The sequence below is a fragment of the Scyliorhinus canicula genome, chromosome 4 (genome assembly GCF_902713615.1).
Source record: "Scyliorhinus canicula chromosome 4, sScyCan1.1, whole genome shotgun sequence".
Classification (NCBI taxonomy): Eukaryota; Metazoa; Chordata; class Chondrichthyes; order Carcharhiniformes; family Scyliorhinidae; genus Scyliorhinus; species Scyliorhinus canicula.
The window spans coordinates 145,067,473-145,091,632 of NC_052149.1; the positions used below are offsets into that span (position 1 = coordinate 145,067,473).

The following is a 24,160-nucleotide window of genomic DNA, read 5'->3' on the forward strand; positions in this document are numbered from 1 at the left end:
GCCATACACTAATGATCTCAGTTTTCTCTCATAGACACCTCTGAAAAGCCCCTGAAGGTATTCAAAAGCCAGGCCCTCAGTTTTAACCCTGAGCAAACCTTGGCTGAGGAGGACATGACAGCAGATGACCCCTCACGGCACTCACTCACAGCCGCCACCAGCACAGACACACACCTCGGTGGAACTAGTTCTCGAACGGGCTTGGTGTCACGATCTGGTGAACACAGCACCAGATCCACAGTAGGCAGAGGCAGGGACATCTAAGGTCGCTGGCACTCAGAGAACTGCTGGAGGTCGCGGATCTGCTGAGTCAGATGATGAGCCTCTGGATTTGGTCTTAAATAAGTTGCTGCAGATGTAGTGACAGTCACGAGAACATGAAGGGGGGATGTCAGCTGCATTCCTCAGATTGCAACAGATGATGGAGGAATCTGTCAACGTTCAGCCTGAGGTGATACTGCCAGCATGCCAATGCACCAAGGCCAACACTGGCAGGTTGCCGGCTGCCTTAGTCCAGGATATCGGTTCTGCACTGCTGCAGCAGCTGCATTCCATCGCTGTAGGCATTGGTAGCATCTAACAGTGGCTCCATGAGAGAAGCATTGGTCCCCTCAGTCTCACTCCAGCTTCCCTTGCTCCTTAAAGAGTTAGCCAGGGGCCTTGGGCACCTAAAGGGAGGTGGACAAGCAGCTGGACACTCCAGGGCAATCCAGCCAGGTGTCTCTGGAAGTGTCTGGCGAATCCCTATCCCCTCTTCCTGTGACCCCATCACCTCCATCTTCATAGGTCCAGGAGGGTGCTCCTGCCTCATAGCAAGGCACTCAAAGCAGGCCGAAGCCCTCCAGATCTCGGCCCTCAGGACATTGCCAATCAAGGGCATCACAGGCAATAGGGTGTAGCAGTCAGCAGTCTGCCACCAACTTCACTGTGGATGTCAGGGAAACACCAAGATGTAGCAAAAGGGTGAGGAAAGGTAAAAATATTTAGGAGCACAAAGGTGGCACGAGTGTTCATAACATGTATATAATGTTCACAAATGTAAATAAAATCACACCTCTTTCACGATCTGGGGCTGGTTTAGCACAGGGCTAAATCGCTGGCCTTGAAAGCAGACCAAGGCAGGCCAGCAGCACGGTTCGATTCCCGTACCAGCCTTTCCGGACAGGCGCCGGAATGTGGTGACTAGGGGCTTTTCACAGTAACTTTGTGACAATAAAGCGATTTTCATTTCATTTTCATGGTGTGTGTTCATTGTGGACTTGGCAAGAGCTGGGGCTGGCATGAGGCCTCCACCACACTCTCAGTGTCTGTGTTAAAGAGGAGCCATTTTAATGTCTGGCAGGCAAGTGTCTGACGTCATCAAGCTCAGGTGATCCACATTCATATTAAGCTGAAGATAAATACAGCCCAGGACCCCTAATCGAGAGTGCCGAATGTCAGTGTGATTTGGAAAAACGCTCCATGGACAACTGAGTCACCTCTAAATGGATTCACAGCAGCAGAATGTCACCAACATCTCCTCCACAATAGTCCGGTGCCCCGCAAGGCTGCGTACTTAGCCCCCTACTCTACTCCCTGTACACACACGACTGCGTGGCAAAACTTGGTTCCAACTCCATCTACAAGTTTGCTGACGATACGACCATAGTGGGCCGGATCTCGAATAACGACGAGTCCGAATACAGGAGGGAGATAGAGAACCTAGTGGAGTGGTGTAACGACAACAATCTCTCCCTCAATTCCAGCAAAACTAAAGAGCTGGTCATCGACTTCAGGAAGCAAAGTACTGTACACACCCCTGTCAGCACCAACGGGGCCGAGGTGGAGATGGTTAGCAGTTTCAAATTCCTAGGGGTGCACATCACCAAAAATCTGTCCTGGTCCACTCACGTCGACGCTATCACCAAGAAAGCACAACAGCGCCTATACTTCCTCAGGAAACTAAGGAAATTCGGCATGTCCACACTAACTCTTACCAACTTTTACAGATGCACCATAGAAAGCATCCTATCGGGCTGCATCACAGCCTGGTATGGCAACTGCTCAGCCCAGGACCGCAAGGAACTTCAGAGAGTCGCGAATACCGCCCAGTCCATCACACAAACCTGTCTCCCATCCATGGACTCCATCTACACCTCCCGCTGCCGGGGGAAAGCGGGCAGCATAATCAAGGATCCCTCCCACCCAGCTTATTCACTTTTCCAACTTCTTCCATCGGGCAGGAGATTCAGAAGTCTGAGAACACGCACAAACAGACTCAAAAACAGCTTCTTCCCCACTGTCACCAGACTCCTAAATGACCCTCTTATTGACTGACCTAATTAACATTACACCCTGTATGCTTCAACCGATGCCAATGCTTATGTAGTTACATTGTATATCTTGTGTTTCCCTATTATGTATTCTCATGTATTTTCTTGAATTTGTTTAATTCCCTTTTCTTCCATGTACTGAATGATCTGTTGAGCTGCTTGCAGAAAAATACTTTTCACTGTACCTCGGTACACGTGACAATAAACAAATCCAATCCAATCCAATCAGTTGCCTTATCCAAGATGTGAATTGTACGATTCACCATTGATGTTACAACAATTATGTTGTTCTATTGCTTGAGATGAGCATTTCACATGGTGTCATTCTCCTACCTTCCTTTCCCATAACCCTGCACATTATTTCTTTACAAATAATTATATAATTCTATGTTTCATGCCTCGATTGAACCTGTCTGCACCACACTCTCAGGCAGTGCACTCCAGAACTCTAACAACTCGTTGTGTGAAAATGTTTTTTTGTCATATAACTTTTCACCAAATTCCTTAAATCTCTTCCCTCTGGTTCTTGATCGTCCTCTTCCCCAGTGGAGCCCTACCCCTGAAGCCTCTTCTCCTGGATGAGGCCAGTTACCCTCCTTCCCCAGTGCAGCCATAACCCTGAAGTCTGACGGCTGGTCTGGCCGCAGTGTGGTGCAGCCTATGAAGCCTGTCGCTGACCCCTGCGAGCGCTGTGTGATTCAAGATAGGCGAACAAACCTCGAAGTTGGGGGCAAAGTGCAGGTTGCCAAGGGCATGAAACTTATGTACCATTGTGAGGCACATCATTCTAATTGAACGGCAACATGCTCGGGTGATCCAGTGTGGGGAGATGTTTCCAGCAAGGGGTCCCAATAATGAGATGCAGATATATTGAAATGACTTTCCTGACGTACCAGCTGTTCAGATAAGGTTTACTAGACTAATACAAATAATGGGCAGGCATGGAGAAAGGTTGGAGAGGTTAGGCTTGTTTCAACTGAGGTTTAGATGAGTAAGAAGTGACTTGATTGAAACGTATATGATCTTGAGGGGTTTTGACAGGGTGGATGTGGAGAGGATGTTTCCTCTTGTGGAAAAATCTAGAACTAGGGATCACTGTTTAAAAATAAGGGGTCTCCCATTTAATAGAGATAAGGGACGGGATTCTCCCTTCCGGGGACTATGTCCCCACGCCAGAGGGAAAACTGGCGGCAACAACTCCGGCTTCAAAGGGCCCCCAAGGTGAGGAATTCTCACCTGTCTAGGAGGCTAGGTGGATGCCGGAGGGGTTGGCGCCGCTCCAGCCGGCGCCGAAGGGACTGCGCGAGTTTGCGCATGCGTGGAACGGCCGTCGTGATTCCATCGTATTTTGGCGCATGCGCGGTGGGTTCTCTTCTCTACGTCGGCCATGGCAGAACCCTACAGGGGACCGTCGTGGAAGAAAGAAGTGCCCACACGGAACAGGCCCGCCCGCAGATCGGTGGGCCCTGATCACGGGCCAGGCCACCGTGGGGGCCCTCCCTGGGGTCGGATCTCCCTCCGCCAACCCCCCACGCCCCCCCCCCCCCCCCTCCCCCCGTGGACCGCCCACATTGACTTACCTGCCAGGTCCCACCATGTGGGACCATGCATAACCCATGCCGGCAGGACTAGCCAAAAATGGACAGCCGCTCGGCTCATCGACCGGCATAGCACGACTCCCGCCCCCGCCCGAAAAACGGCGCCGGAGAATAGAGCAGCCGGCCTCGGTGCGGCGGGGCCGGATTCGGGCCACCCCCCCTGTGGATTGTCTGACCCGGCAGGGGGGGTGGAGAATGCCGCCCAAGAAGACAACTTTTCTTTCTGAGGTTAGTTAATCTTTGGAACTTCCTTCCTCAAAAGGCAGTGATGGCAGAGACTGTGAATGTGTTCAGGCTAGAGGAAGATGGATTCTTGATAAACAAAGAAGGTGAAATATTATCGGGGGGTAGGTGGGAATGAATGAATAGAGCAGTTGCTCGAAGGGCCAAGTGGCCTACTCCGGCTCCTAATTTCCTATGTTCACATGTTCTTCACACAAAGGATAGTGGAAATCTAGACCTTTCTCCCTCGGTAAGTTGTTGAGGTCAGATCAGTTGATTATTTCAGACCTGAGATTGACACATTTTTGTTAAGATAAGCATATTAAAGGATATGGATCCAAGGTATCCAAATGGAATTAAGCTACAGATCAGCCAAGATATAATTGAACTGTAGAAAAAGCTCAAGGGGCTGATTGCCTTACTCCTGTTTTGCATGTTTCCAGTAAACACTTAACTGTATTTCTTTGGACATCTGTTGTTCCCTGTTTTATGCCAACTCTTTATAAAATAATGAATCTGGTAACACGTTAAAATATAACAATCTTTCATGACGAATATGAAGTAGAAATATTGCGACAATTATGTTGATAGAAGCTTAAAAATATTAAACATGTTTTATTGTATAGTTTTATAAAGTGCAAACTTTTTCTGAATAATTTAAAATACTAGACAGAGCCATAACTTTGCGATGTTCCTTAAATAATGACTGTTTTAATATGCAGTAAATTTTAATTATGTTTCTGTGTAATTTTGAATGTTTTTGTCTTTAGCTGTGGAATATTTACTTTCATTTGGCCGTAAGCTTCATTACCCAAGAATCTCTACAGCTGCAACATTTTTCTCAGGCAAAGTGCGCCAAAATCTTGAACAAGTGAGTGTTGTTTACTGATGTTTTGTTATTCAGTCCCAGCTATACCTTGAGGAGAAGCAGCAGTGAAACAGGAAAATGTCATTCAGTTCTAGCTCTTCCATCAGACCAAATGAACAGTTTACCCATGGTATGTTCAAAATGTCCCCTCTGGGTAAGAGGGCCTGGACAAGTCAGTCCTTAAAGCCTTAAGAGTTTAGCTCTATCTGCACTAATATTTCTTACTTGCTGGTTTGTCCTGCTTTAGCGTTGTGGGACTGGATGTTTGAAAAGCTTTTCTTACTGCTGTTGACATTTTGGTGGATTGATTAAGACCTTTGTCACCTCCAGAATGCACTGTTTTAATGTTTTCATAAGATGCATCCTATCTCCACCCTTTGTACTCTATCTCCCCCTCACCCACCACTCCTTCCATTTTGATCTATATCAGTTCCGGTTCCTTCAGCATCCCCCATTTAATATTTTCATTCTTGTGTTTGAATGCTTTCATGGACTCATCTCTCCATATCTCCTCCAACCTTCCAGCATTTCCAAGAACTCACCATAATGTTTACTCCATCCTCAGGTCACCATTGGTAATGCTGAACATCTAGGTCCCACACCATGGAATTCCCTCTTTACCCCCTCTATTTCTTCACCTTTTGGATGTAAAATGCAAACCCAGAATGCAAAGATTGCTTAGTTACAAGTGTGGTGATCACAACACAACAAGTTAATGGAAAGTTCATGTTGGTGTAGTTCCATGGTAAATTGGCAATTAATGGGATGTGGATTTATAGGGCTGGATTTTAGGTGACCCGCAAGGTGTAATTTTAATGGGTGGGCAAGTAGAATAGGGTGAGTATCTGGTGAGCCATCAATTGCACGAGAGACGTGTTGCTATACAAAAGTTAGGCTTTAATAAGCTAAAACTTAGCCCTGCGGTCGACAACAATAAAATGGACGACCGCCGGGCGTTCTGACTATTTATACCTCGGTATGGAGGCGTGGTTAACTCAGCCTCTTGACCAATCGGAGAGCCGTCACATGACTGGTCTCAACCAATTGGTCGAGAGGCACATGACCGACCAGAGCCAATGGTAAGCCGGTGTTCTGCACCAATGGCAGACAGCTATGCAAATCATACCACCACAGTATCCATCCGACTATCTGTCTGCCCACCCTCCAGATCAGCCCCTTAACATGGTAGGTGGGAAGGTACTGAAATCGGCAGCCCACCTGCCATGTTAGAAAAATTAGTAAGGGCTTTTCAGCAAGTCAATTGACTCTGATCGTACACTCGCCACGTCCTAATGCAGTTAACAAGGGCAGCTGAGCAGGAGGCAGCCCATTTTTTAAAGAGGTTTTTAAGAGGGCAGGGAGGAACTTGGGGGGCGGGGGGGGGGTTAAAACCCGTAAGATAACACTGCCCCCCATTCCCTTCCCTTCCCTCAACTGCCTCACCCCTCCCTGTGCTGGGCAGACCCTCCCCCCCAATACCACGAATTTACCCCACTCGAGGATATCTTGGCCCTTCCTCTTGCGGCTAGTTGCAGTCCCAGCAGTGTCCACTACTAAACTCCTGGTGCTGCCAGCCTATTGAACTGGCCGGCAGCTGCCCAGGGTGGGATTTGCTCCCCAGTGTTTGCAAATTCAACCCACCCACGTAATACTATGGCTTGTGCAGAACGAATCGGATTTCAACCGACTTGCCTGATGAGATGGGGGGGAGCGCAAGTCATTCAAACCCCCACTTCTCCCCCTGTATAAAGGTTGTTTTCCCCTTGAGACTGGTAGTCTTGCGAAATGTCGGAATGAGTGCAAGATGGAAAGCTTTGCCACATCTTTCTTTGAGCAAAACCTAAAATCCAGCCCTATAAATCCACATCCCACTAATTGCCAATTTACTATGGAACTTCGCCAACATGAAATTTATACTTTGTACATGGCCCATGAAGCAGCACGCTATTACGTTGACAAACAAAAAACGTGAACACCCTGCTCTATTCAGCCGTGGGCTTCACTCTATCTACTTATTTTCAATTGGCATAGTTTGGCATATTAATTCCCTCAATATGTAATCAAACCAAACTCCGAAATATTCATTCATTCCCACATCAACTCCATTCTGTCCTGATAGATTGCTCCTGCAAGCCATGGCAGTGCATGAGCTAACGTGTCTATGGAGTATTTCAAATCTCGGTTGAAATATTGCCATGATCCTCAACCTTGCTACTGAGATGGTAATTATTTGGCAAATGATGGAGTCCACGCCACAGGCTGGACCTTGCTGGTAAAACAACAGTGTGTTAACTCCCAGCAAATTTGGGGCTTAAGAGATAAATCAGGGTAATACATCTGCAGAGTTTGCTGGTCAGTTAATGTTTTCCACCATCTGTTTCACAGAATTAATATTTTTCCCTCATCCACCGTGGTATTTAAAAAAACTTATCAGATTTGAGCAATAATTGTCCATTAAACTCACTGCAGAGAGTTATGGCTGGAACCCAGCAGCAAAAGTACCTTTATTTAAAATAAATTTTGAGTACCCAGTTGGTTTTTTTTCTAATTAAGGGGCAATTTTCACATGGCCAATCCAGCTACTCTGTACATCTTTAGGTTGTGTGTGTGGGTGGGTGGGGGGAGAGAGAGAGAGAGAGAGAGAGAGAGAGAGAGAGAGAGAGACCCATGCAGACACAAGGAGAATGTGCAAACTCCACACGGACAATGACCCGGCGCAAAGTTCCATTCTAACAATGTGATAACTTGTGTTTTGCTGAAAGAGAGAGATGTGGCAAAGCTTTCCATCTTGCACTCAACCTGACAATTCGCAAGACTACCAGTCTCAAGGGGAAAACTACCTTTATACTGTATGGGAAGAGAATGCTGATTGGTTGGCAAGTGGACTCTGCTTGGCAGTTATCTGTTAGTCACCATCAACTGGTCCATTCTCCACAGCAACACCACTACCAAGCAGATTCCACTTGCCAACCAATCAGCATTCTCTTCACATATAGTCTAAATGGTTGTTTTCCCCTTACACTGGTAGTCTTGTGATTGTTCTGATGAGTGCAAGATGAAAAGCTTCGACATCACCCTTTCTTCAGCAATACGCAAGTTCTCTACTACCTGACGGCTGAAAGCAATTGTCACTCAGCCTCTCTGGCCTTGAAAGGGAACAATTTAAATAGTTTAATCCCCTTGTTGTACATTGGTAGCTGTCGCTTGGGAAGGATGTGATAAATTAGTGCTGCTACCTCTTGGTTTCACATGAGGAGAGTGAGAGCATAGGATAGAGGCCAGGCTGCTCCGGATGGTTTTCCAACCATTTATTGGATGAACAGAAAATAACATGGACGGCTATAATCCCTAATTGATCTCATGATTTATTTATGAGTCGACCAAAAAAGAAGCAAGGAAGATTTGCACCTATCACAACCTCAGAGTGTCCAAATGTGATTTACAGCCATTTCGCTGAAGTATTGCCACTGTTATAATGTCAGAAATGCAACAGCCAATTTGCAAGGTCCAATAGACTTCAATAGGGGCTGGTTTAGCTCACCAGGCTAAATCACTGGCTTTTAAAGCAGACCAAGCAGGCCAACAGCACGGTTTGATTCCCGTACCAGCCTCCCCGGACAGGCGCCGGAATGTGGCGACTAGGGGCTTTTCACAGTAACTTCATTGAAGCCTACTCGTGACAATAAGCGATTTTCATTTTCATTTCATGTGACAATGGCAAGAGAATCTGTTTTAGTGAAGCTGTTTGGGAGATTAGTATTGGCAAGAATTCCACTTTGAAATAATACAGTGGAATCTATTGCCGTCCATCATCTGAGAGTGCTGACAAATCCTCAGATTATTGTCTCACCTGAAAGACACTGGCGGGTATTTCTGACCCTCGTAGGTATGCTTTCTGGTGGTGGAGGTGGTTTGCCATTAGTTGCTGGTCTTGCCAATGCCCACAGAATTTAGTGTGGCCTGCCAGTCCTGCTGCCGGGAAAGCTGCTATGGTGGGGTCACCATTGGCAGGACTGGAAAATCCTGCCGACGGGAAGGGCTGGAAAATCTTGCCGACGGGAAGGGCTGGAAAATCTTGTCAACGGGAAGGGCTGGAAAATCTTGCCCAGCACGCCTGAAATCTCTGGAGTAGGACTCAAACTCGTGATATTTTGATTCTGAGGCAAGAGAGCCCCCACAGCTAAGAGGCTGACAGCTGTAGCAAACCTTGATACCAGTTCTGCATCTGTCCTCCATTTTGATATTATATATTTTTTCCAAACCCGTCCCCCAAAAGGGCCTGTCTGTAACCTGTTCTTATGTTTTGCCTGCAGAGAACACTGGCCTTTGTCCTGCTATTTACACATTATCTGATCTGGTTGTTATGCCACTATTAATATCTGCCTTGGTCTTCAACACTATCATTATCACTCCCTTTGTCTTGTGTCCACGACATCTTTGTCAAATATCCTGAGCTCCCACTTATTCCTGACCTTCTATTTTACTCCACCTCCCGCCTCCTTTCTTCAACAGCAGAAAACCCATCACATTTCTACCTCTCTTCAGTTCTGAAGAAGAATCACACGGACTCACGACATTAACTCTATTTCTCTCTCCATAGGTGCGGCCAGACCTGCTCAGGTTTTCCAGTGTTCTCTGTTTTTATTTCCAATTTCATATTCACAGAATGTTTACCAGCCTCCTTAAATCGACCTCACAGTAGTGTTAAAAATGAACAATTTCCTCTTGGAAATTCAGATTTCACACTGCAGGATCTCGAGGTTGAGTGGCTGAGAATAAACATCAGCAACCATCCTGATAGAGATGGCATTTTATTTGACCTCAGCTGCTTTTTTCCGGGCTGCTGGTTGGAGTGCCTCCTGTGGTTGAGGAGAAGATTAGCATGGTGCTGAGAACATAAGAAATAGGGGCAGGAGTAGGCAAGATGGCTGTGAGAGCTGAATCTGCCAGTCAATGAGATTATGTGTGAACATCTACATCAACACTACTTTCTCACCCTTATCCCCATATCTCTTGGTTCCCTTGGTGTCCAAAACATCCATTCTTCTCAGTTTTGTGTATACTCAAAGGCCACGTATCCACTGTCCTCTGGGGTAGAGGATTCCAAGGATTCATATACCTCTGGGTGAAAGAATTTATTTTCACCTTAGTCCTAAAAATGAATGACCCTGATCCGGAGACCTATTGGTAAAAAGACATAATTACCAGTGAATAGCCTGTTGTCCTAAAGGGTGATGAGAAACATGGACAGAGGGTGGTACTCATAATGGGTTAAAATTGTTAAACATATTTCTTTTTACAGTTTTTAGTGGTTGTACAATAAGGTAAATGAAAACACTCCATTTCTTCCAGATATGGAGATATGAGGCGCCAAATCGGATTCAATGTTCGTGACATGTGGTACAAGCTTGGTGAGTGAAATATTGTTTCACGATTGTTTTGAATGAGGTGACTTTTCTACTGTTGCTGCATCTTACATATAAGACCTTCACTGACTGAGCACCATTTACGAATCCTCTGATTCTGAAGCAGTCCATATCCAAATGCAGCAAGATCCAGTCAATATACAGGCTCGGGCTGATAAGTGGCATATAACATTCGTGCCACACATGTGCCAGACAATGGGCATCTCCAATAAGAGATTTCTAATGATTGGTCCTTGACATTCAATGACATTGCCATCGCTGAATTCCCCACTATCAACATCCTGCTGTTACCATTGACCAGAAACTGAATTGGACGAGCCGTATAAATATGGTGGCTACAAAAGTAGGATAGAAAGGCAAAGAATTCTGTGGCATGTAACTCACCTCCTGCCTCCCCAAAGCTTGTGTGCATCTACAAGGCACAAGTCAGGAGTGTGGTGGAATACTCTGCACTTGCCTTGATGAATGCAGCTTCAATGACAGTCAAGACGCTCAACAACATCCAGGAAAAAGCAGCCTACTAAATTGCTATTGCTCCCACACCTATTCAGTCACCGCATCACCAATGAAAGTGGCAGCCATGTGTACCATCTACAAGATGCACTGCAGAAACTCACCAAGGTTCCTTAGGCAGCTCCTTCCAAACCCATGATCACTTTTTCCTCGACGGAAAAGGACAGCGGATACCTGAGAACCACATCACCTGAAGGTTCCCTACAAGTCACTCACCATCCTGACTTGCAAATATATTGCTATTCCTTCACTTTCACTGGGTCTAAATCCTGGAATTCCCTCCCTGACAGCACAGTACCTGCACCTCATGGACTGCAGCAGACCAAGAAGGCAGCTCTCCACCACCTTCAATAGGTGGGCAATAAATGCTGGCCAAGCCAGCGTCACCCACATCCTGTAAATTAATTTTAAAACTGTTGAAGCATATCCACCCAATATGGTACTGGTTTAAAAGTCCCCATCCAGCTCTCCTGCCTGTGTGGAGTGAACATTTTTCTCAGCTAGGACAGTGATGGCAACGTTACAGTTGGCCTGATCGTCTCTGGGCTATAGGGAATGGTAACAATCAGCCAATGCTCCCAGTTCTGATCACGGCTAAATGGGAACAAAGATTCTTACTGTTGATCACCACCCACTCTCAGGTTCTTACCCTGATCACCACCCACTGGGACCAAAGATTCTTATCCTTGAATATCGCCCAGTTGGACTAAGAAGGTTCTTTCTCCTGATCACCGCCCACTGGGAACATAGGTTCTCACCCCTGTTACGATACCCTGGGCTAGTGAGCAGTCAATTCCAGCCCCATATACCCCAGAATCACAACACAATTGAATTTACCAATAATTCTTATAAAAATACCCAAAGTCTTTGTTCCTTGGTTACCCAATAATCACGGTTTGTAAATATAAACACAATTACAGTTTATTTGTAACAAGTACTACAATAAAATATGCAGCAAATACAACTGGTTAACAAGAAACTAATTCCGAATCCCCACTTTAACCTGCTCCCATCCTCGACACACAAACACACAAGAAAGACAAACACACGTAGAAGGGGTACAAATCAGAATTCAAAGGAAGAAAGAGTCTTTGTTTCAGATCATGGTTCTCAGCATACTTTTTTCACAGAAAGTTTGCAGAGTAAAGTCTTTGGTTTGCAGCCTGTAATGATAGTATCTGCAGATTCGTTCATTCAAGTTCTTGGTAGTTTAGAAATTCAATACTCACTAGCTTTCTGGATAAATATAGCATGAACTATGACTTTGCCTGCATAGCCTGTAATGGGGGTTCTCCTGTAAATAGATTCATCCAGGCACTCTGCCACATTAGAAACATAGCTTTTATAGAGAAAAACTAAGAAGTTGTTGTTTATCTGTTGCCATGAGTCAAACTGAAATGTGAGACTCTGTAAAGCATTCTAGTGGAATCAGATCTAATTACTACCTGTTGCCGGGCAGAGCACAGCCTTTTCGGCCAATTCATTGGCCACCAGCTGCATCAAGCAAACTGAGTCCCAACTCCATCTCTCTTACTGGTGCCAAACACTCTGTAATTCCAGTTTAAACCAGCACAGCCTTCTGGACTCTGTTTGAATTAAAGATACAGGTTGCTTGTCTTAAAGACACATGTCCATTAATCATCCATGGATCATAATGTAATGGCAAAAATAAAATAAAGGAGAAATAAGGGAATAATTAGGAAGGACCCTTACACCCCTGAATACCACCCAGTGGGACTAAGGTTCTTACTCCTGATCACCAACCACTGAGACTAATGGTTTCATCCATGACCGTCATCCAATTGGAATAAGCTTTCCACCACAATCCACTTAATCCTTCAGAAAAGCACACTGAAGTGGGTGGCAGGGGAACAGGGTGTGGGTCTGCTTTAATGCTTCCACAATGCCATGACTCTTTGCCTAAGGGCATGCATGGAAAACAGTTACTTACTCGAGTTAATCAGGGAATGGTGTCCGACACCCAGGGGATTGATCGGGGAATGGCGACCGGCACCCAGGGGATTGATCTCGGAATGGCGACCGACCTCTAAGGGGCTGATCAGGGAATGGTGACCGACTCCCAGGGGACTGATCAAGGAATAGTGGCCAGCACCCAGGGGATTGTTCGGGGAATGATGACCAGTGCCCAGGGGATTGAGTCAGCGACTTCAGAATCAGACACAAGAGGTTCAGGAACAAAAACACTGTGTGGATAATGGAAGTTGGGTCTAACAAGCCACAAAACCAAGGTTAAAGAATAAGGCCAAGATTGTGATGAAGAATATTTCCAGGTGCATTGTTTTCTAATCCAATATTATTGATATATTGAATGACAGCTCAAAACAAGATCCATTTCATCCCAGAGATGGTTGGCCCAATCCTGGAAATGACCCTGATTCCAGAGAATGAGCTCCGCAAAGCCACGATACCCATCTTCTTTGACATGATGTCGTGCGAGTACTCCGTGTTCGATAAATTTAGGAAGGTACGAAGAAGGAAGTTGAGTTATCATTTCCTATTCTGTATGAAGCTGTACGTTTTCAGATATTTAAAGGTCACAAGATTGTTAAAGGGGCATGGAGTCAGGGCAGCACTTTGGCACAGTGGGTTAGCCCTGCTGCCTCACAGCGACGAGGTCCCAGGTTCGGTCCCGGGTCTGGGTCACTGTCCGTGTGGAGTTTGCACATTCTCCCCGTGTCTGCGTGGGTTTCACCCCCACAACCCAAAGATATGCCGGCTAGGTGGATTGGCCACGCTTAATTGCCCCTTAATTGGAAAAAAATAATGGGGTACTCTAAATTTACATTTTTTAAAAAGGGGCATGAGTTGCAAGAATCATTCTTTGGTAAACGACACAAGAGGTGGCAGCGGGAAGGTTGGAACGATGCCTGTCCACTGGAATTTTAGAACGAGAATGGTTTCAATACTTTCAGCTGGCTCATCTTGCTTTAAATAGTTTTGTTTGTGGATATGAGTTTTTAATGATGGATGATACTGAACACACATCAAATGAGCATTGTTGGAACATGGGAAGTGAGGGATAAAATGTTACAATACACAAAGATGTCACTGGACCCTCCATGCATCTGCCAGCTCTTTGAAAGAGCTATCCAGTTTCGTCCCACTTCCACTCCTATTTCCCCTTGGTCTTGCAACTATTTAACTTTCAAACACATAACCAATTCCCCTTTAAATTTTACTCTTGAATCTGCAATTCTGCAACCCTTCCAAGCATCGCATTCTAGAGAGAAAGGTCAGTCTAGTCATGAAAATCCTGCATTTGGCACCATCCCAATGTTTGAGGCCAAAATATGATTGTTTGCAGTGAACGGTGGAATATATCCTGATGGAATAACCTCATCCTCCTTACCCCATTTCCCGTTCCCTCTCCCCAGACCCAAACTGTGCGCTGTTATTTATCCACTGCCCTCTGGCCACCTGTTTCAGAAATGTGGGTTAATTTAACTTTCTGTGAATGGCCACACCTTTGGTTGCATTGCAATGCAAATTAGAACCACGGGATTTGACAGCTGAGCATAACAAACAGTAGCACAATCGGCAGGCGCTAATTGCAAAGTGCGAACAAAGCACTTGTAACGCTTGACATGACTTGAGTCAGGTGCACAAGGCCCAGTGACTTTTAAAAATCACCATCTTCAGTGGCTCAGGGAGGTGATCTGAAAATGGGTGGGGCTCTGTGTGTGTTTGAGGCGAGACCAATTGAAAAGGTTTGGTTTCAAGACTGTATCCACCTTGTCTGACTCAGGCCCCCACACAAATGCAAGGTTTCTATGAATCAAATGTCCCCTTTGAATAGAAGCAAGTGTACTTCCGAGATGCTCCATGAGCTAATATCAAAGGACACTTGCATGAATCATAGAATCATAGAATTTACAGTGCAGAAGGAGGCCATTCGGCTCATCGAGTCTGCACCGGCCCCCGGAAAGAGCACCCCACCCAAGGTCCACACCCCCACCCCATTCGCACAACCCAGCAACCCCACCCAACACGAAGGGCAATTTTGGACACTAAGGGCAATTTTAGCATGGCCAATCCACCTAACCTGCACATCTTTGGACTGTGGGAGGAAACCAGAGCACCCGGAGGAAACCCACGCACACACAGGGAGAATGTGCAGACTCCACACAGACAGTGACCCAAGCCGGGAATCGAACCTGGGACCCTAGAGCTATGAAGCAATTGTGCTAATCACAATGCTACCATGCTCCCCAAGCACCCAGTGGTATTTCCGAAGATGGTCAACAGTCGCTCAGTGGCAAGCGAATGGTCAGCCAAGGGGGTGATTAAAATTCATGCCCTCCCTTTTGGGGTGCTGCCCACCAGGCTTTGCAGTAAGATGCCATTTTAACAATGCACCTTATCAGATTTGGACCTTGGCCACACCCTGATGCCAAGCTTCAGAAAGATGCATAGGTTAGGAGGAATGATTGGAGAAACTTGAAAGAGTTGACTGAGAGGGAAACTGATGGAGATATGTGCAAACAAGAAGCATATCGAGAAAAGCCCAGAATCCTTTATTATGTTTCTGGAAGAGAGAAGGTTAATGGGATCTAATCATAAATATATTCCAGGATCAGAGACAAAAGTACAAAATATTAACAGGACAAAGGGGAGAATTACAAGAAATTTAATGTTCGCAGAGGGTTTTTACAACAGGGAGTGCTTTACCTTAAGCGTCTACTGAGTTTGAAACTACATTTGCAAAAGTATTTGAAAAGGAAATATAATGAGCAGAAAAATGTTGTTCAAGTGGATAGTCCCAGCTGGCGAATGATGGCGCAGCATAACAGGCTGAATAGCCTCCTTCTGTCATTTCTATGACTCAAATTGAACCCAAACACTTGGACCAGGCTGGGCAGGGTTAAACCAGTAACAAATAACGGTCCGATTGATATTCCAAAGTTCTTCACGCTGAGAGTGATCTGCATGCAGAACAGACAATGGGTATGGTGGTTGGAGGGGTGGGGTCGGGGTAAGGTAAAGAATACTCGAACCTGGTGGAAAACAGCTGAAATCTTCGATAAGGTGAGGAAAAGGAGCAGGGAAGTTGTAGGTTTGTGCTTATTGGATAAGTAAGGATGGACAAAATGGTCTTTCCTGTCCACTCTATGTTTTCCATAGATAGGCATTTCATGCCAATCAACATGTCGGATGCTTAACGACATCTGAATAAGGCACTCACCATGTGAATGACAATAAGGGTCTTGGAAGTACAAACACGAGGCTGGGATTCTTCATTACAAGTCCGCCCCACTACCCCTGCTAGTGAGGACGAAGAATTTGGCGCTCAGCCAAATCTATTCATTGCAGCGGGACTGGAGAATCCCACTGCGTGAATGGACACAGAATCCTGTAGAATACAGGAGAGGTGTTGCAAAGTAGAGCAACTGAATACATTACTGATAAGTATTTCCCACCAAATGTATCTAACTATTTGGAGTGCTTTCCATCTTTCTGCTAATAGTTTCAAAAATATTATTGTTCTTCCTCTATTTTGATTCAGAGTGATTTTGGATGTCTTGAGTAAATAATGATCTTTTTAACAGTTTGAAGATGAAATAATCCTGAAATTGGATCACGCAGTGGAGGGAGGATGTGGTGATGAGCAGTATATGGAGCTATTCGAGAAGATGTAAGATCCTGTTTGTTTTACAACTTTCAACCGATACACGCAAACACAAAAACAAAATCACAGTGAGGAGGTGAACATAGAACCAGAATCGCAGGTCAAATTGAGCAACAGAGGAATCCCAGAATGAAATAGAACAGAAATCAGCATCATGTATTCATTTGGATCCTTGTTATGAAGATGCCTCAACAAGCAGGAAATCATTAGAAGAAGAGATAGGGGGTGAGGAACCGAAGGGGTAAGCTTGGAAAGGCCTTTCCATGAGTTGGAGAAAGGCAGCAAGGATTCAGAGTGGAGTGGAAATAAGAGAGATTGGATGAATGGAGGAGGTTGCAGAGGGTGGCCTTTGATTTAGTTGATGTTTATGAATTCATACAAGGCCTTACTACCTCTAAGCCTGAAAAGTTATTTACTTGCAGTTACGGTATTTTGCGTGGTCATCAGTATACACTATAGAAATTTGGTTCACATCTTGATAGTCGTAAACAAATCTTTGAGACAAGGAAAAAACTGTTTCCATTAGCCGATGGTACAAGGTCTCGGAGACACATGTCTAAGATTTTGGGCAAGAGCTGTAGAGGAATGGGGGTCGGACCCCTCTTCCCCCCCCCCCCCCACAGACCGCCCCCTGACCCTTCAACGCCAAGTTCCCGCCGGCTGAGAGCAGATGTTCACGGCGCCAGCGAGACTCAGCATTTTTACAACGGCCGCTCGGCTCATCCCGGGGCGCAAATCGGGGGGCCGGCCGCGTAGAGCGGCCCCCCAACTGGTGCCGCACCAACCACGCTGGCTCCAATGGCGCCGATTCTCCGCTCTGTGGAGAATCGCGAGCCGGCGTCGGGGCGGCATGGCGCGATTCACGCCGGTCGCGATGATTTTCCGGCCCGGCCCCAGACCGAGAGAATCCCGCACCCGCCTCAAAACTGCCGAACAGTCAGAGCCCAGCATTTCTCGCCAGAGGGAGTGGTGGCCACTGCCAGTACTGCACTCGGGCATTGAGGTGGTCAGTTGCGATTGAACAGAACTTTATACGTTGAGGAATTTGCGAGGGAGGTGGGGCTGGGGTTTGAGAGGCCATGTTGCATGGGAATCTGAGGGGGTTATTGCACTTGTTGGGCTGGCGTGAAACTCTCCACCGCTGGTTTAATCGCAGCGGCAATCTGGTTTAATCACTGCGGCCCACCTAAGGACCTCAATGGACCACTGGTGAGCTGACCACCATCTCTACCACTGATAAAATTGCAATGGGGACAAGGGAGGGAGAGTAGGTGGCAGACAGTCAATGCTTTCAAATCCATTAGCTGGAGAGCATTAAATCCAGCCCTATAACAGCATTTTCTTTAGTGACCCTGATTTGACTCCTCAAGTTGCTCAAAAATGTGAATATCTGCCTCTTCACCCATTTTTACACTGCCCGCGTCACTCTGTGGCTCTGGATCCCCTTCCACTGAGCAAAGCTGCACTGAACCGTGAAATTTACTCAACTAATGCCAGGCTGCAGCACTGTTTCTCAATATAACTGTAACCTGCTGGTTAATAGCAAGAATCGTTCAGTTGCATTATTTTTGGTTTTACTTGCCCTTCCTGCAAGCCCTTTTACAGCGTCAAGCTCAGTAGTGCACTGATAGAAGGAAAAGCCTTGAAGATTGGAAATCCATGACTAGAGATGGAAAACATTGTGGGTGCACACCAAACTCTGAAGACAAGATGTAGACTGTTGTCAAGATTTCTTAACCATGTCATCTCTGAGGTGCAGTCTCCCCTCAACCATTAGCTTGGCCTTTCTCCTTCAGATGGTGGGTTAGATGTATTGTAACCATGGCTGTCAAAGTCAATGGTCCTCAACTGATGTCTGTACACGTTACACTTGGGGCTAAATTTCCTCTCCTCCTCGCAGCAATGTGAATCTTTGGTAGAATGGGGCTTTTGGCAGTTAGTTTCCTGTATCCTGGCTAGATCTATTAACATAATTAGGCTCTGGCGCGTGCCTCAATTAGTTTATTGGAGGAGGGATAGACAAAGGAGATGTGGGGTTGGAGGGGAGGTACCAGAGCACCTGGCCTTTTCTCTCCCTCTTATACGTTTTATCTAACGTGAATAAAAACATAAACATCTTACTAGGGCTTCATATGTCAAAAATGCCACCCTTTAAGCGACAGCAATCCTTTAAATTGTGCTGGTCCCTCATATTCTCACCCTTCTTCGCCAATCCCATACACCACAAGCTTTCACCACATAGGGAACATGTGTAGAGGTGTTTTATGAGCTGGAGTAAGTTTGATTTTACCCCATTGCTGCCTTGCTAATGATGCCCATAATCTGAGAATGCATAGTGAAACAAAAGCGAGAGGGAGAGGGACGTGTTTCACATTACCCTCTTGGGTTGCCTGTTTTACATGTGACATCTCGATACTCTTTCCTTTAGCCTCCTGGAATGTGCTTCAGAACATCTGAGCATTGCCAGGTTAGTCAAGCATTTCGTCAACCTCGTCAAGGGTCTCCTGGAGAAACTGTTGGATTATAGGTCGGTGATGAGTGATGAAAGCAAAGGGAACCGCATGAGTTGCACGGTTAACCTGCTGGTACGTACAAAGCATTTTCTTTCAGCTACTACGCTTAATGCCTGCACTCTTGTCAATCATCCTCCAACCCTCACACTCTTTGCCCCAAGATTGATAGACATGTCATCATGTTTAAACCTCTAATCTCTGAAATCCTCTCAGATCAATCTTTTTGTCACCTGTCCCAATGTCTCCTCCTTTGGCGTGGCATCATTTTGTTCTAATTATGTTCCTGTGAAGTGCCTCAAGCATTTAACTTTAAAGGTGCTAATTAAATGCAAGTTGTTGTTCTGCTTCAGCTTGGAACAAAACGCCAATCTGCACCATTATGCAACATTAAATAATAATAATAATAATCACTAATTGTCACAAGTAGGCGTCAATGACGTTACTGTGAAAAGGCCCTAGTGGCCACATTCCGGTGCCTGTTTGGGGATGCCGGTACGGGAGTTGTACCCACGCTGCTGGCATTGTTCTGCATTGCTATTTAAAAAGTGTGCAATGTTCCATAAGGTGAGTCATAGTATGTGAGTAATACTTCACTCCCAGCTATTGAAGATACCTGGTATTTATTGTTGCTTAGGTATAGAGAATTTGAGCATTTCTGAGAAAAGAGACATATTCTTGAAGCTTTTCACCTTGCACTCATCAGGAAAGACCTAAGGATGCTAAGTTTCAAAGGGAGCAACAATTTATACTGTAATAAAAGTAAAATATTGCAGATGCTGGAAATCTGAAATGAAAACAGGAATTTCTGGAAAAAAACTCATCAGGTCTGGCAGCATCTTGGGCAGCACGGTGGCCTAGTGGTTAGCACAACCGCCTCACGGCGCTGAGGTCCCAGGTTCGATCCCAGCTCTGGGTCACTGTCCATGTGGAGTTTGCACATTCTCCCCGTGTCTGCGTGGGTTTTGCCCCCACAACCCAAAAATGTGCAGAGTAGGTGGATTGGCCACGCTAAATTGCCCCTTAATTGGAAAAAATAATTGGGTACTCTAAATTTATTAAAAAAAAAGGTCTGGCAGCATCTGTGGCGAACAAAAGTTTTGGATCCGTATGACTCTTCTTCAGTCGTATTGACTCAAGACATTAACTAGAGTTACCGATTTGAGTCCATATGACTGAAGAAAAGTCAGACGGACCCAAAACGTTTTCCTTCCACAGATGCTGACAAACCCACAGAGATTGGGAGAATTAATGGAGTCTGGGCTTGCGGGAATGTCCATTTCAATGGTCTTAACACATTTAGCACAGGGTGCGAACTCACTACTTTTTGTATTTAATCGGGGAGTGCCTTGTTTAAAAATTAAATGTTCCCAACATTTTTATTGATGGTGCACTATCCACAACAGAATAAAATAGATACTTCATCAACTCTTCAGTTTTTTTTTCCCATTGGATGTAACTGTTGCTGGCATGGCCTGTGTTTATTGCCCAGCCCCAAATTCCCTTGAATTTGAACCACTTTCTTGAACCAGTGCAGTCCACTTGGCATAGGTGCACCTGCAATGTTTTCGGAAAGAAATTCTGTGATATTGACCCAGTCAGAGTGAAGAAACAGTGATACAGTTCCAAGGGCAGGATGATGTGTGGCTTCGAGGGGAACTTGCAGGTTATGGTGCTCTATTCGCCGTCCGCCCTTATCCTTCCATGTGATAGAGGTTGCAGATTTGGAAGGTGCAGTGGCAAAGGAGCTTTGGCGAGTTGCTGCAGTGCATCTTGTCGATGATACACACTATTTCCACTGGGTATCGATGCTGGATGTAGTGAATGTTTAAGATGATGAAAGGGTGCTGATCAAGTGAGCTGCTTTGCCTTGGATGCTGTTGAGCTTCTTGAGTATTGTTAGGGTTGAACCCATCCAGGAAAATGTGTTAAGGTCATCTTTGCATTCATTTTAAGTCCAAGATTGAATGAGAAAGGTATAAAGCAACTCATTAGCAGCTACAAACTCCAGATGACTTAAGGCAATCTTTCTGGCCATGGAACCCTTTTGACCTCCCAAGAACTGACATAACCCCTAAGAAACATTTTTATTATATTGAAGAGTTAAAACACAAAGAATTGATTGTTCTTGCGCAATAGGCACAAACATACAAAACAAATTTATAAAAGACTTTCTATTTCTTCTGTGTATACATCGATTAGAATTAAGAAGTTCTCTTATTCAACAACGTAACCTTTCTTTTTGTCATTTTAGTAGGAGGGTTGACGCTGCTTCTTTTGCTCATAGATACATTTAATATTAGGCACACACACTAGACCATTCGGCCCTTTGAACCTTGTCCGCCAGTTGATAAGATCATGGCTGATCTCTTTGTGTTTCAAGTTCTACATTCCCATCGGCCCCGTTAACCTTTGCCTCCCTTGCCAAACAAGAATCTATCTACCTCTGCCTTAGAATAGTTAATGACCTCGCCTCCTCACTTTTCTAAATTCCTGTGGAAACATGCCCAGTCTATCTAACCTTTCCTCATAAGACAACCCGCTAATGCGAGGTATCAATGTAGTAAACGACCTCTGAACTGATCGGTTCTCGCACCTTCCCATGACAGATACCAAGCTAACTGGACTATAATTTCATGTTTTCTCCCTCTCTCCCTTCTTGAGCAAAGGGATTGTATTTTCTACTTTCCCATCTGATAGAAACCTTCTAGAATGTAGCAAATTAAGGAAAATTAATACAAATACATCTACAATCTCCTTAGACACCTCTTATAAGACCTCAGGATGAAGTCCAGGACCTGGAGATTTGCCATCCTGCAGCTCCATCAGTTTGCTCAGTATCGCTTCCCTAGAGATTGTAATTTCTCCCTTTCACCTCTTGATTTATAGGGATTAGTGGAATATATTGTGTATCCTTTATAGTAAGGACAGAAGCAAAATATTTGTTCATTTCATCCACCATTTCCTTATTATAATAAGGAAGCTGTCATGAACAATGGTGAATTCATTTACATATTTACAATTACAGGCTTAGTGCAGCATCTCACTCCCAGTGCAGACCCCCCCCCCCCCCCCCCCGGCCAAGGGAATATTTCACCTTCTCCAGGGCTAAGAACTCCAATAGGACCCCGTGCCACACCGAGGCACAGGGTAGAGAAGCTGACCTCCACCCCAACAGGACCCGACTGTGAGCAATAAGACATAGAAGCAGAATCAGGCCACTCAGCTCATCGAATCTGCTCGGCCATTCAATCATGGCTGATATTTTTCTCATCCCGACTCTCCTGCCTTCTCCCCATAACCCCTGATCGTCGTATCAATCAGCAAGACGAAGACTTCTGCCCCCACAAAATTCTGCAACCCTGGCCGGTCCGACACCCTGAATATGGCCTCCAGGGGACTGGGCTCCACATCGACAGTTGAAACCGCCAAATTGGTGCTGAAAACTGACCTCCAAAACCGTTCCAACTTTGGGCAGGACCAGAACATATGCATATGGTTCTCCGGAGCCCTCTCACACTGCACACAGATGTCCTCCACCCCCTCAAGCAGCCAGCTCATCCTTGGCTTCACCAGGTGCGCACTGTGCATTACCTTCAGCTGGACCCAATTATTTTTTTCCAATTAAGGGGCAATTTAATGTGGCCAATCCACCTAACATGCACATCTTTTTGGGTTGTGGGGGCGAAACCCACGCAGACACGGGGAGAATGTGCAAACTCCTCGCAGACAGTGACCCAGGGCCGGGATTCGAACCCAGGTCCTCAGCGCCATAGGCAGCATTGCTAACCACTGTGCCACTGTGCTGCCCTAGTAGCCACCGACATTTGATGGCTGCTTAGCGAACCCGTCTGATCCTCCCCAATCACCCTTGTAGGCACACCTCCAACCTTAGAGCCAGCATCTTTGCCAATATCTTGCCGTTTACATTCAGTAGAAATATGGGCCTGTACAACCCACATTCCATCGGGTCCTTATCCTTCTTTAGCAGCAACCAGATGGAGGCCTGTCCCAATGTTTTCGGCAAAACCTTCCTGACCATCGCGTCCTCCAACATTTCCACCAACAACAGCACCAGCTTATCCTCAAATTTCTTGTAGAATTCCACCTGGAACCCATCCGGTCCCACTGTCTTCCCCATCTGCTTCTTCCCAATTGCCACCTTCCCCTCCTCTACCCCCACCGACTCTTCCATCCTCACCCTCTCCATTGCACCCACCTTCTGGCACTCAAACCTCCCCAAAAACCCCCTCATCTCCCACTCATCCTGTGGTAATTCTGACTTTTACAAGTCACTATAAAACTCCTCAAACACCTTATTAATCAGCTCGCCCGCCCTATCCCGAACCCGAACTATCTCCCTCGCCGCATCCTGCTGACGGAGATGACATGTCAACATACGACATGCCTTTTCCCCACACTCATAGACAGCTCCCTTTGCGCTTCTCAGCTGATGCACGTCTTGCCCCGTGGACAGCAGATCAAACCTCGCCTACAACTCCTTCCTCTGCACCAGGAGTCCCAGGTCCCCCCCCCCCCCCCCCCCCCCCGCCCCCTCCTCCTATCTCCCGTCCACTTCCAGAATCTCTTCTTTCAATTGTTGATGTTCCTCTCTCTTCTCACCTTAGGGTCAAACAAAATCACCTTCTCCTTCACCACTGTCTTCAGTGTCTCCCAAACCATTGACGGCGAGACCTCCTCAGTACAATTAACCCACATACTCCTCAATCACCTTACCGATTCTAGCACAGAAACTCAGGCTCGTCAACAACCACGCATCCAGCCTCCACCCCTGCTTCTAAGCCAACCAATTCTCCAGGATTAAATCCATCCAATGTGGAGCATGATCTGAAATTACAATTGCAGAATACTAGAACATAGAACAGTACAGCACAGAACAGGCCCTTCGGCCCTCGATGTTGTGCCGAGCAATGATCACCCTACTCAAACCCACGTATCCACCCTATACCCGTAACCCAACAACTCACCCCCTTAACCTTACTATTAGGATACTACGGGCAATTTAGCATGGCTAATCCACCTAACCCGCACATCTTTGGACTG

General features: G+C 45.9%; 1 protein-coding gene across 1 annotated transcript in view; it reads left to right on the forward strand.

The window, feature by feature from the left end:
- LOC119965058 (dedicator of cytokinesis protein 2-like) overlaps positions 1-24,160 on the forward strand; it is a 759,716-nt gene that overhangs the window by 600,602 nt on the left and 134,954 nt on the right. The window contains exons 31-35 of the mRNA XM_038795299.1: positions 4,903-5,003; positions 10,353-10,411; positions 13,276-13,424; positions 16,507-16,592; positions 19,015-19,171. Of these exons, the coding sequence (XP_038651227.1) occupies positions 4,903-5,003; positions 10,353-10,411; positions 13,276-13,424; positions 16,507-16,592; positions 19,015-19,171 (552 nt within the window). The remainder of the gene's footprint in view (positions 1-4,902; positions 5,004-10,352; positions 10,412-13,275; positions 13,425-16,506; positions 16,593-19,014; positions 19,172-24,160) is intronic.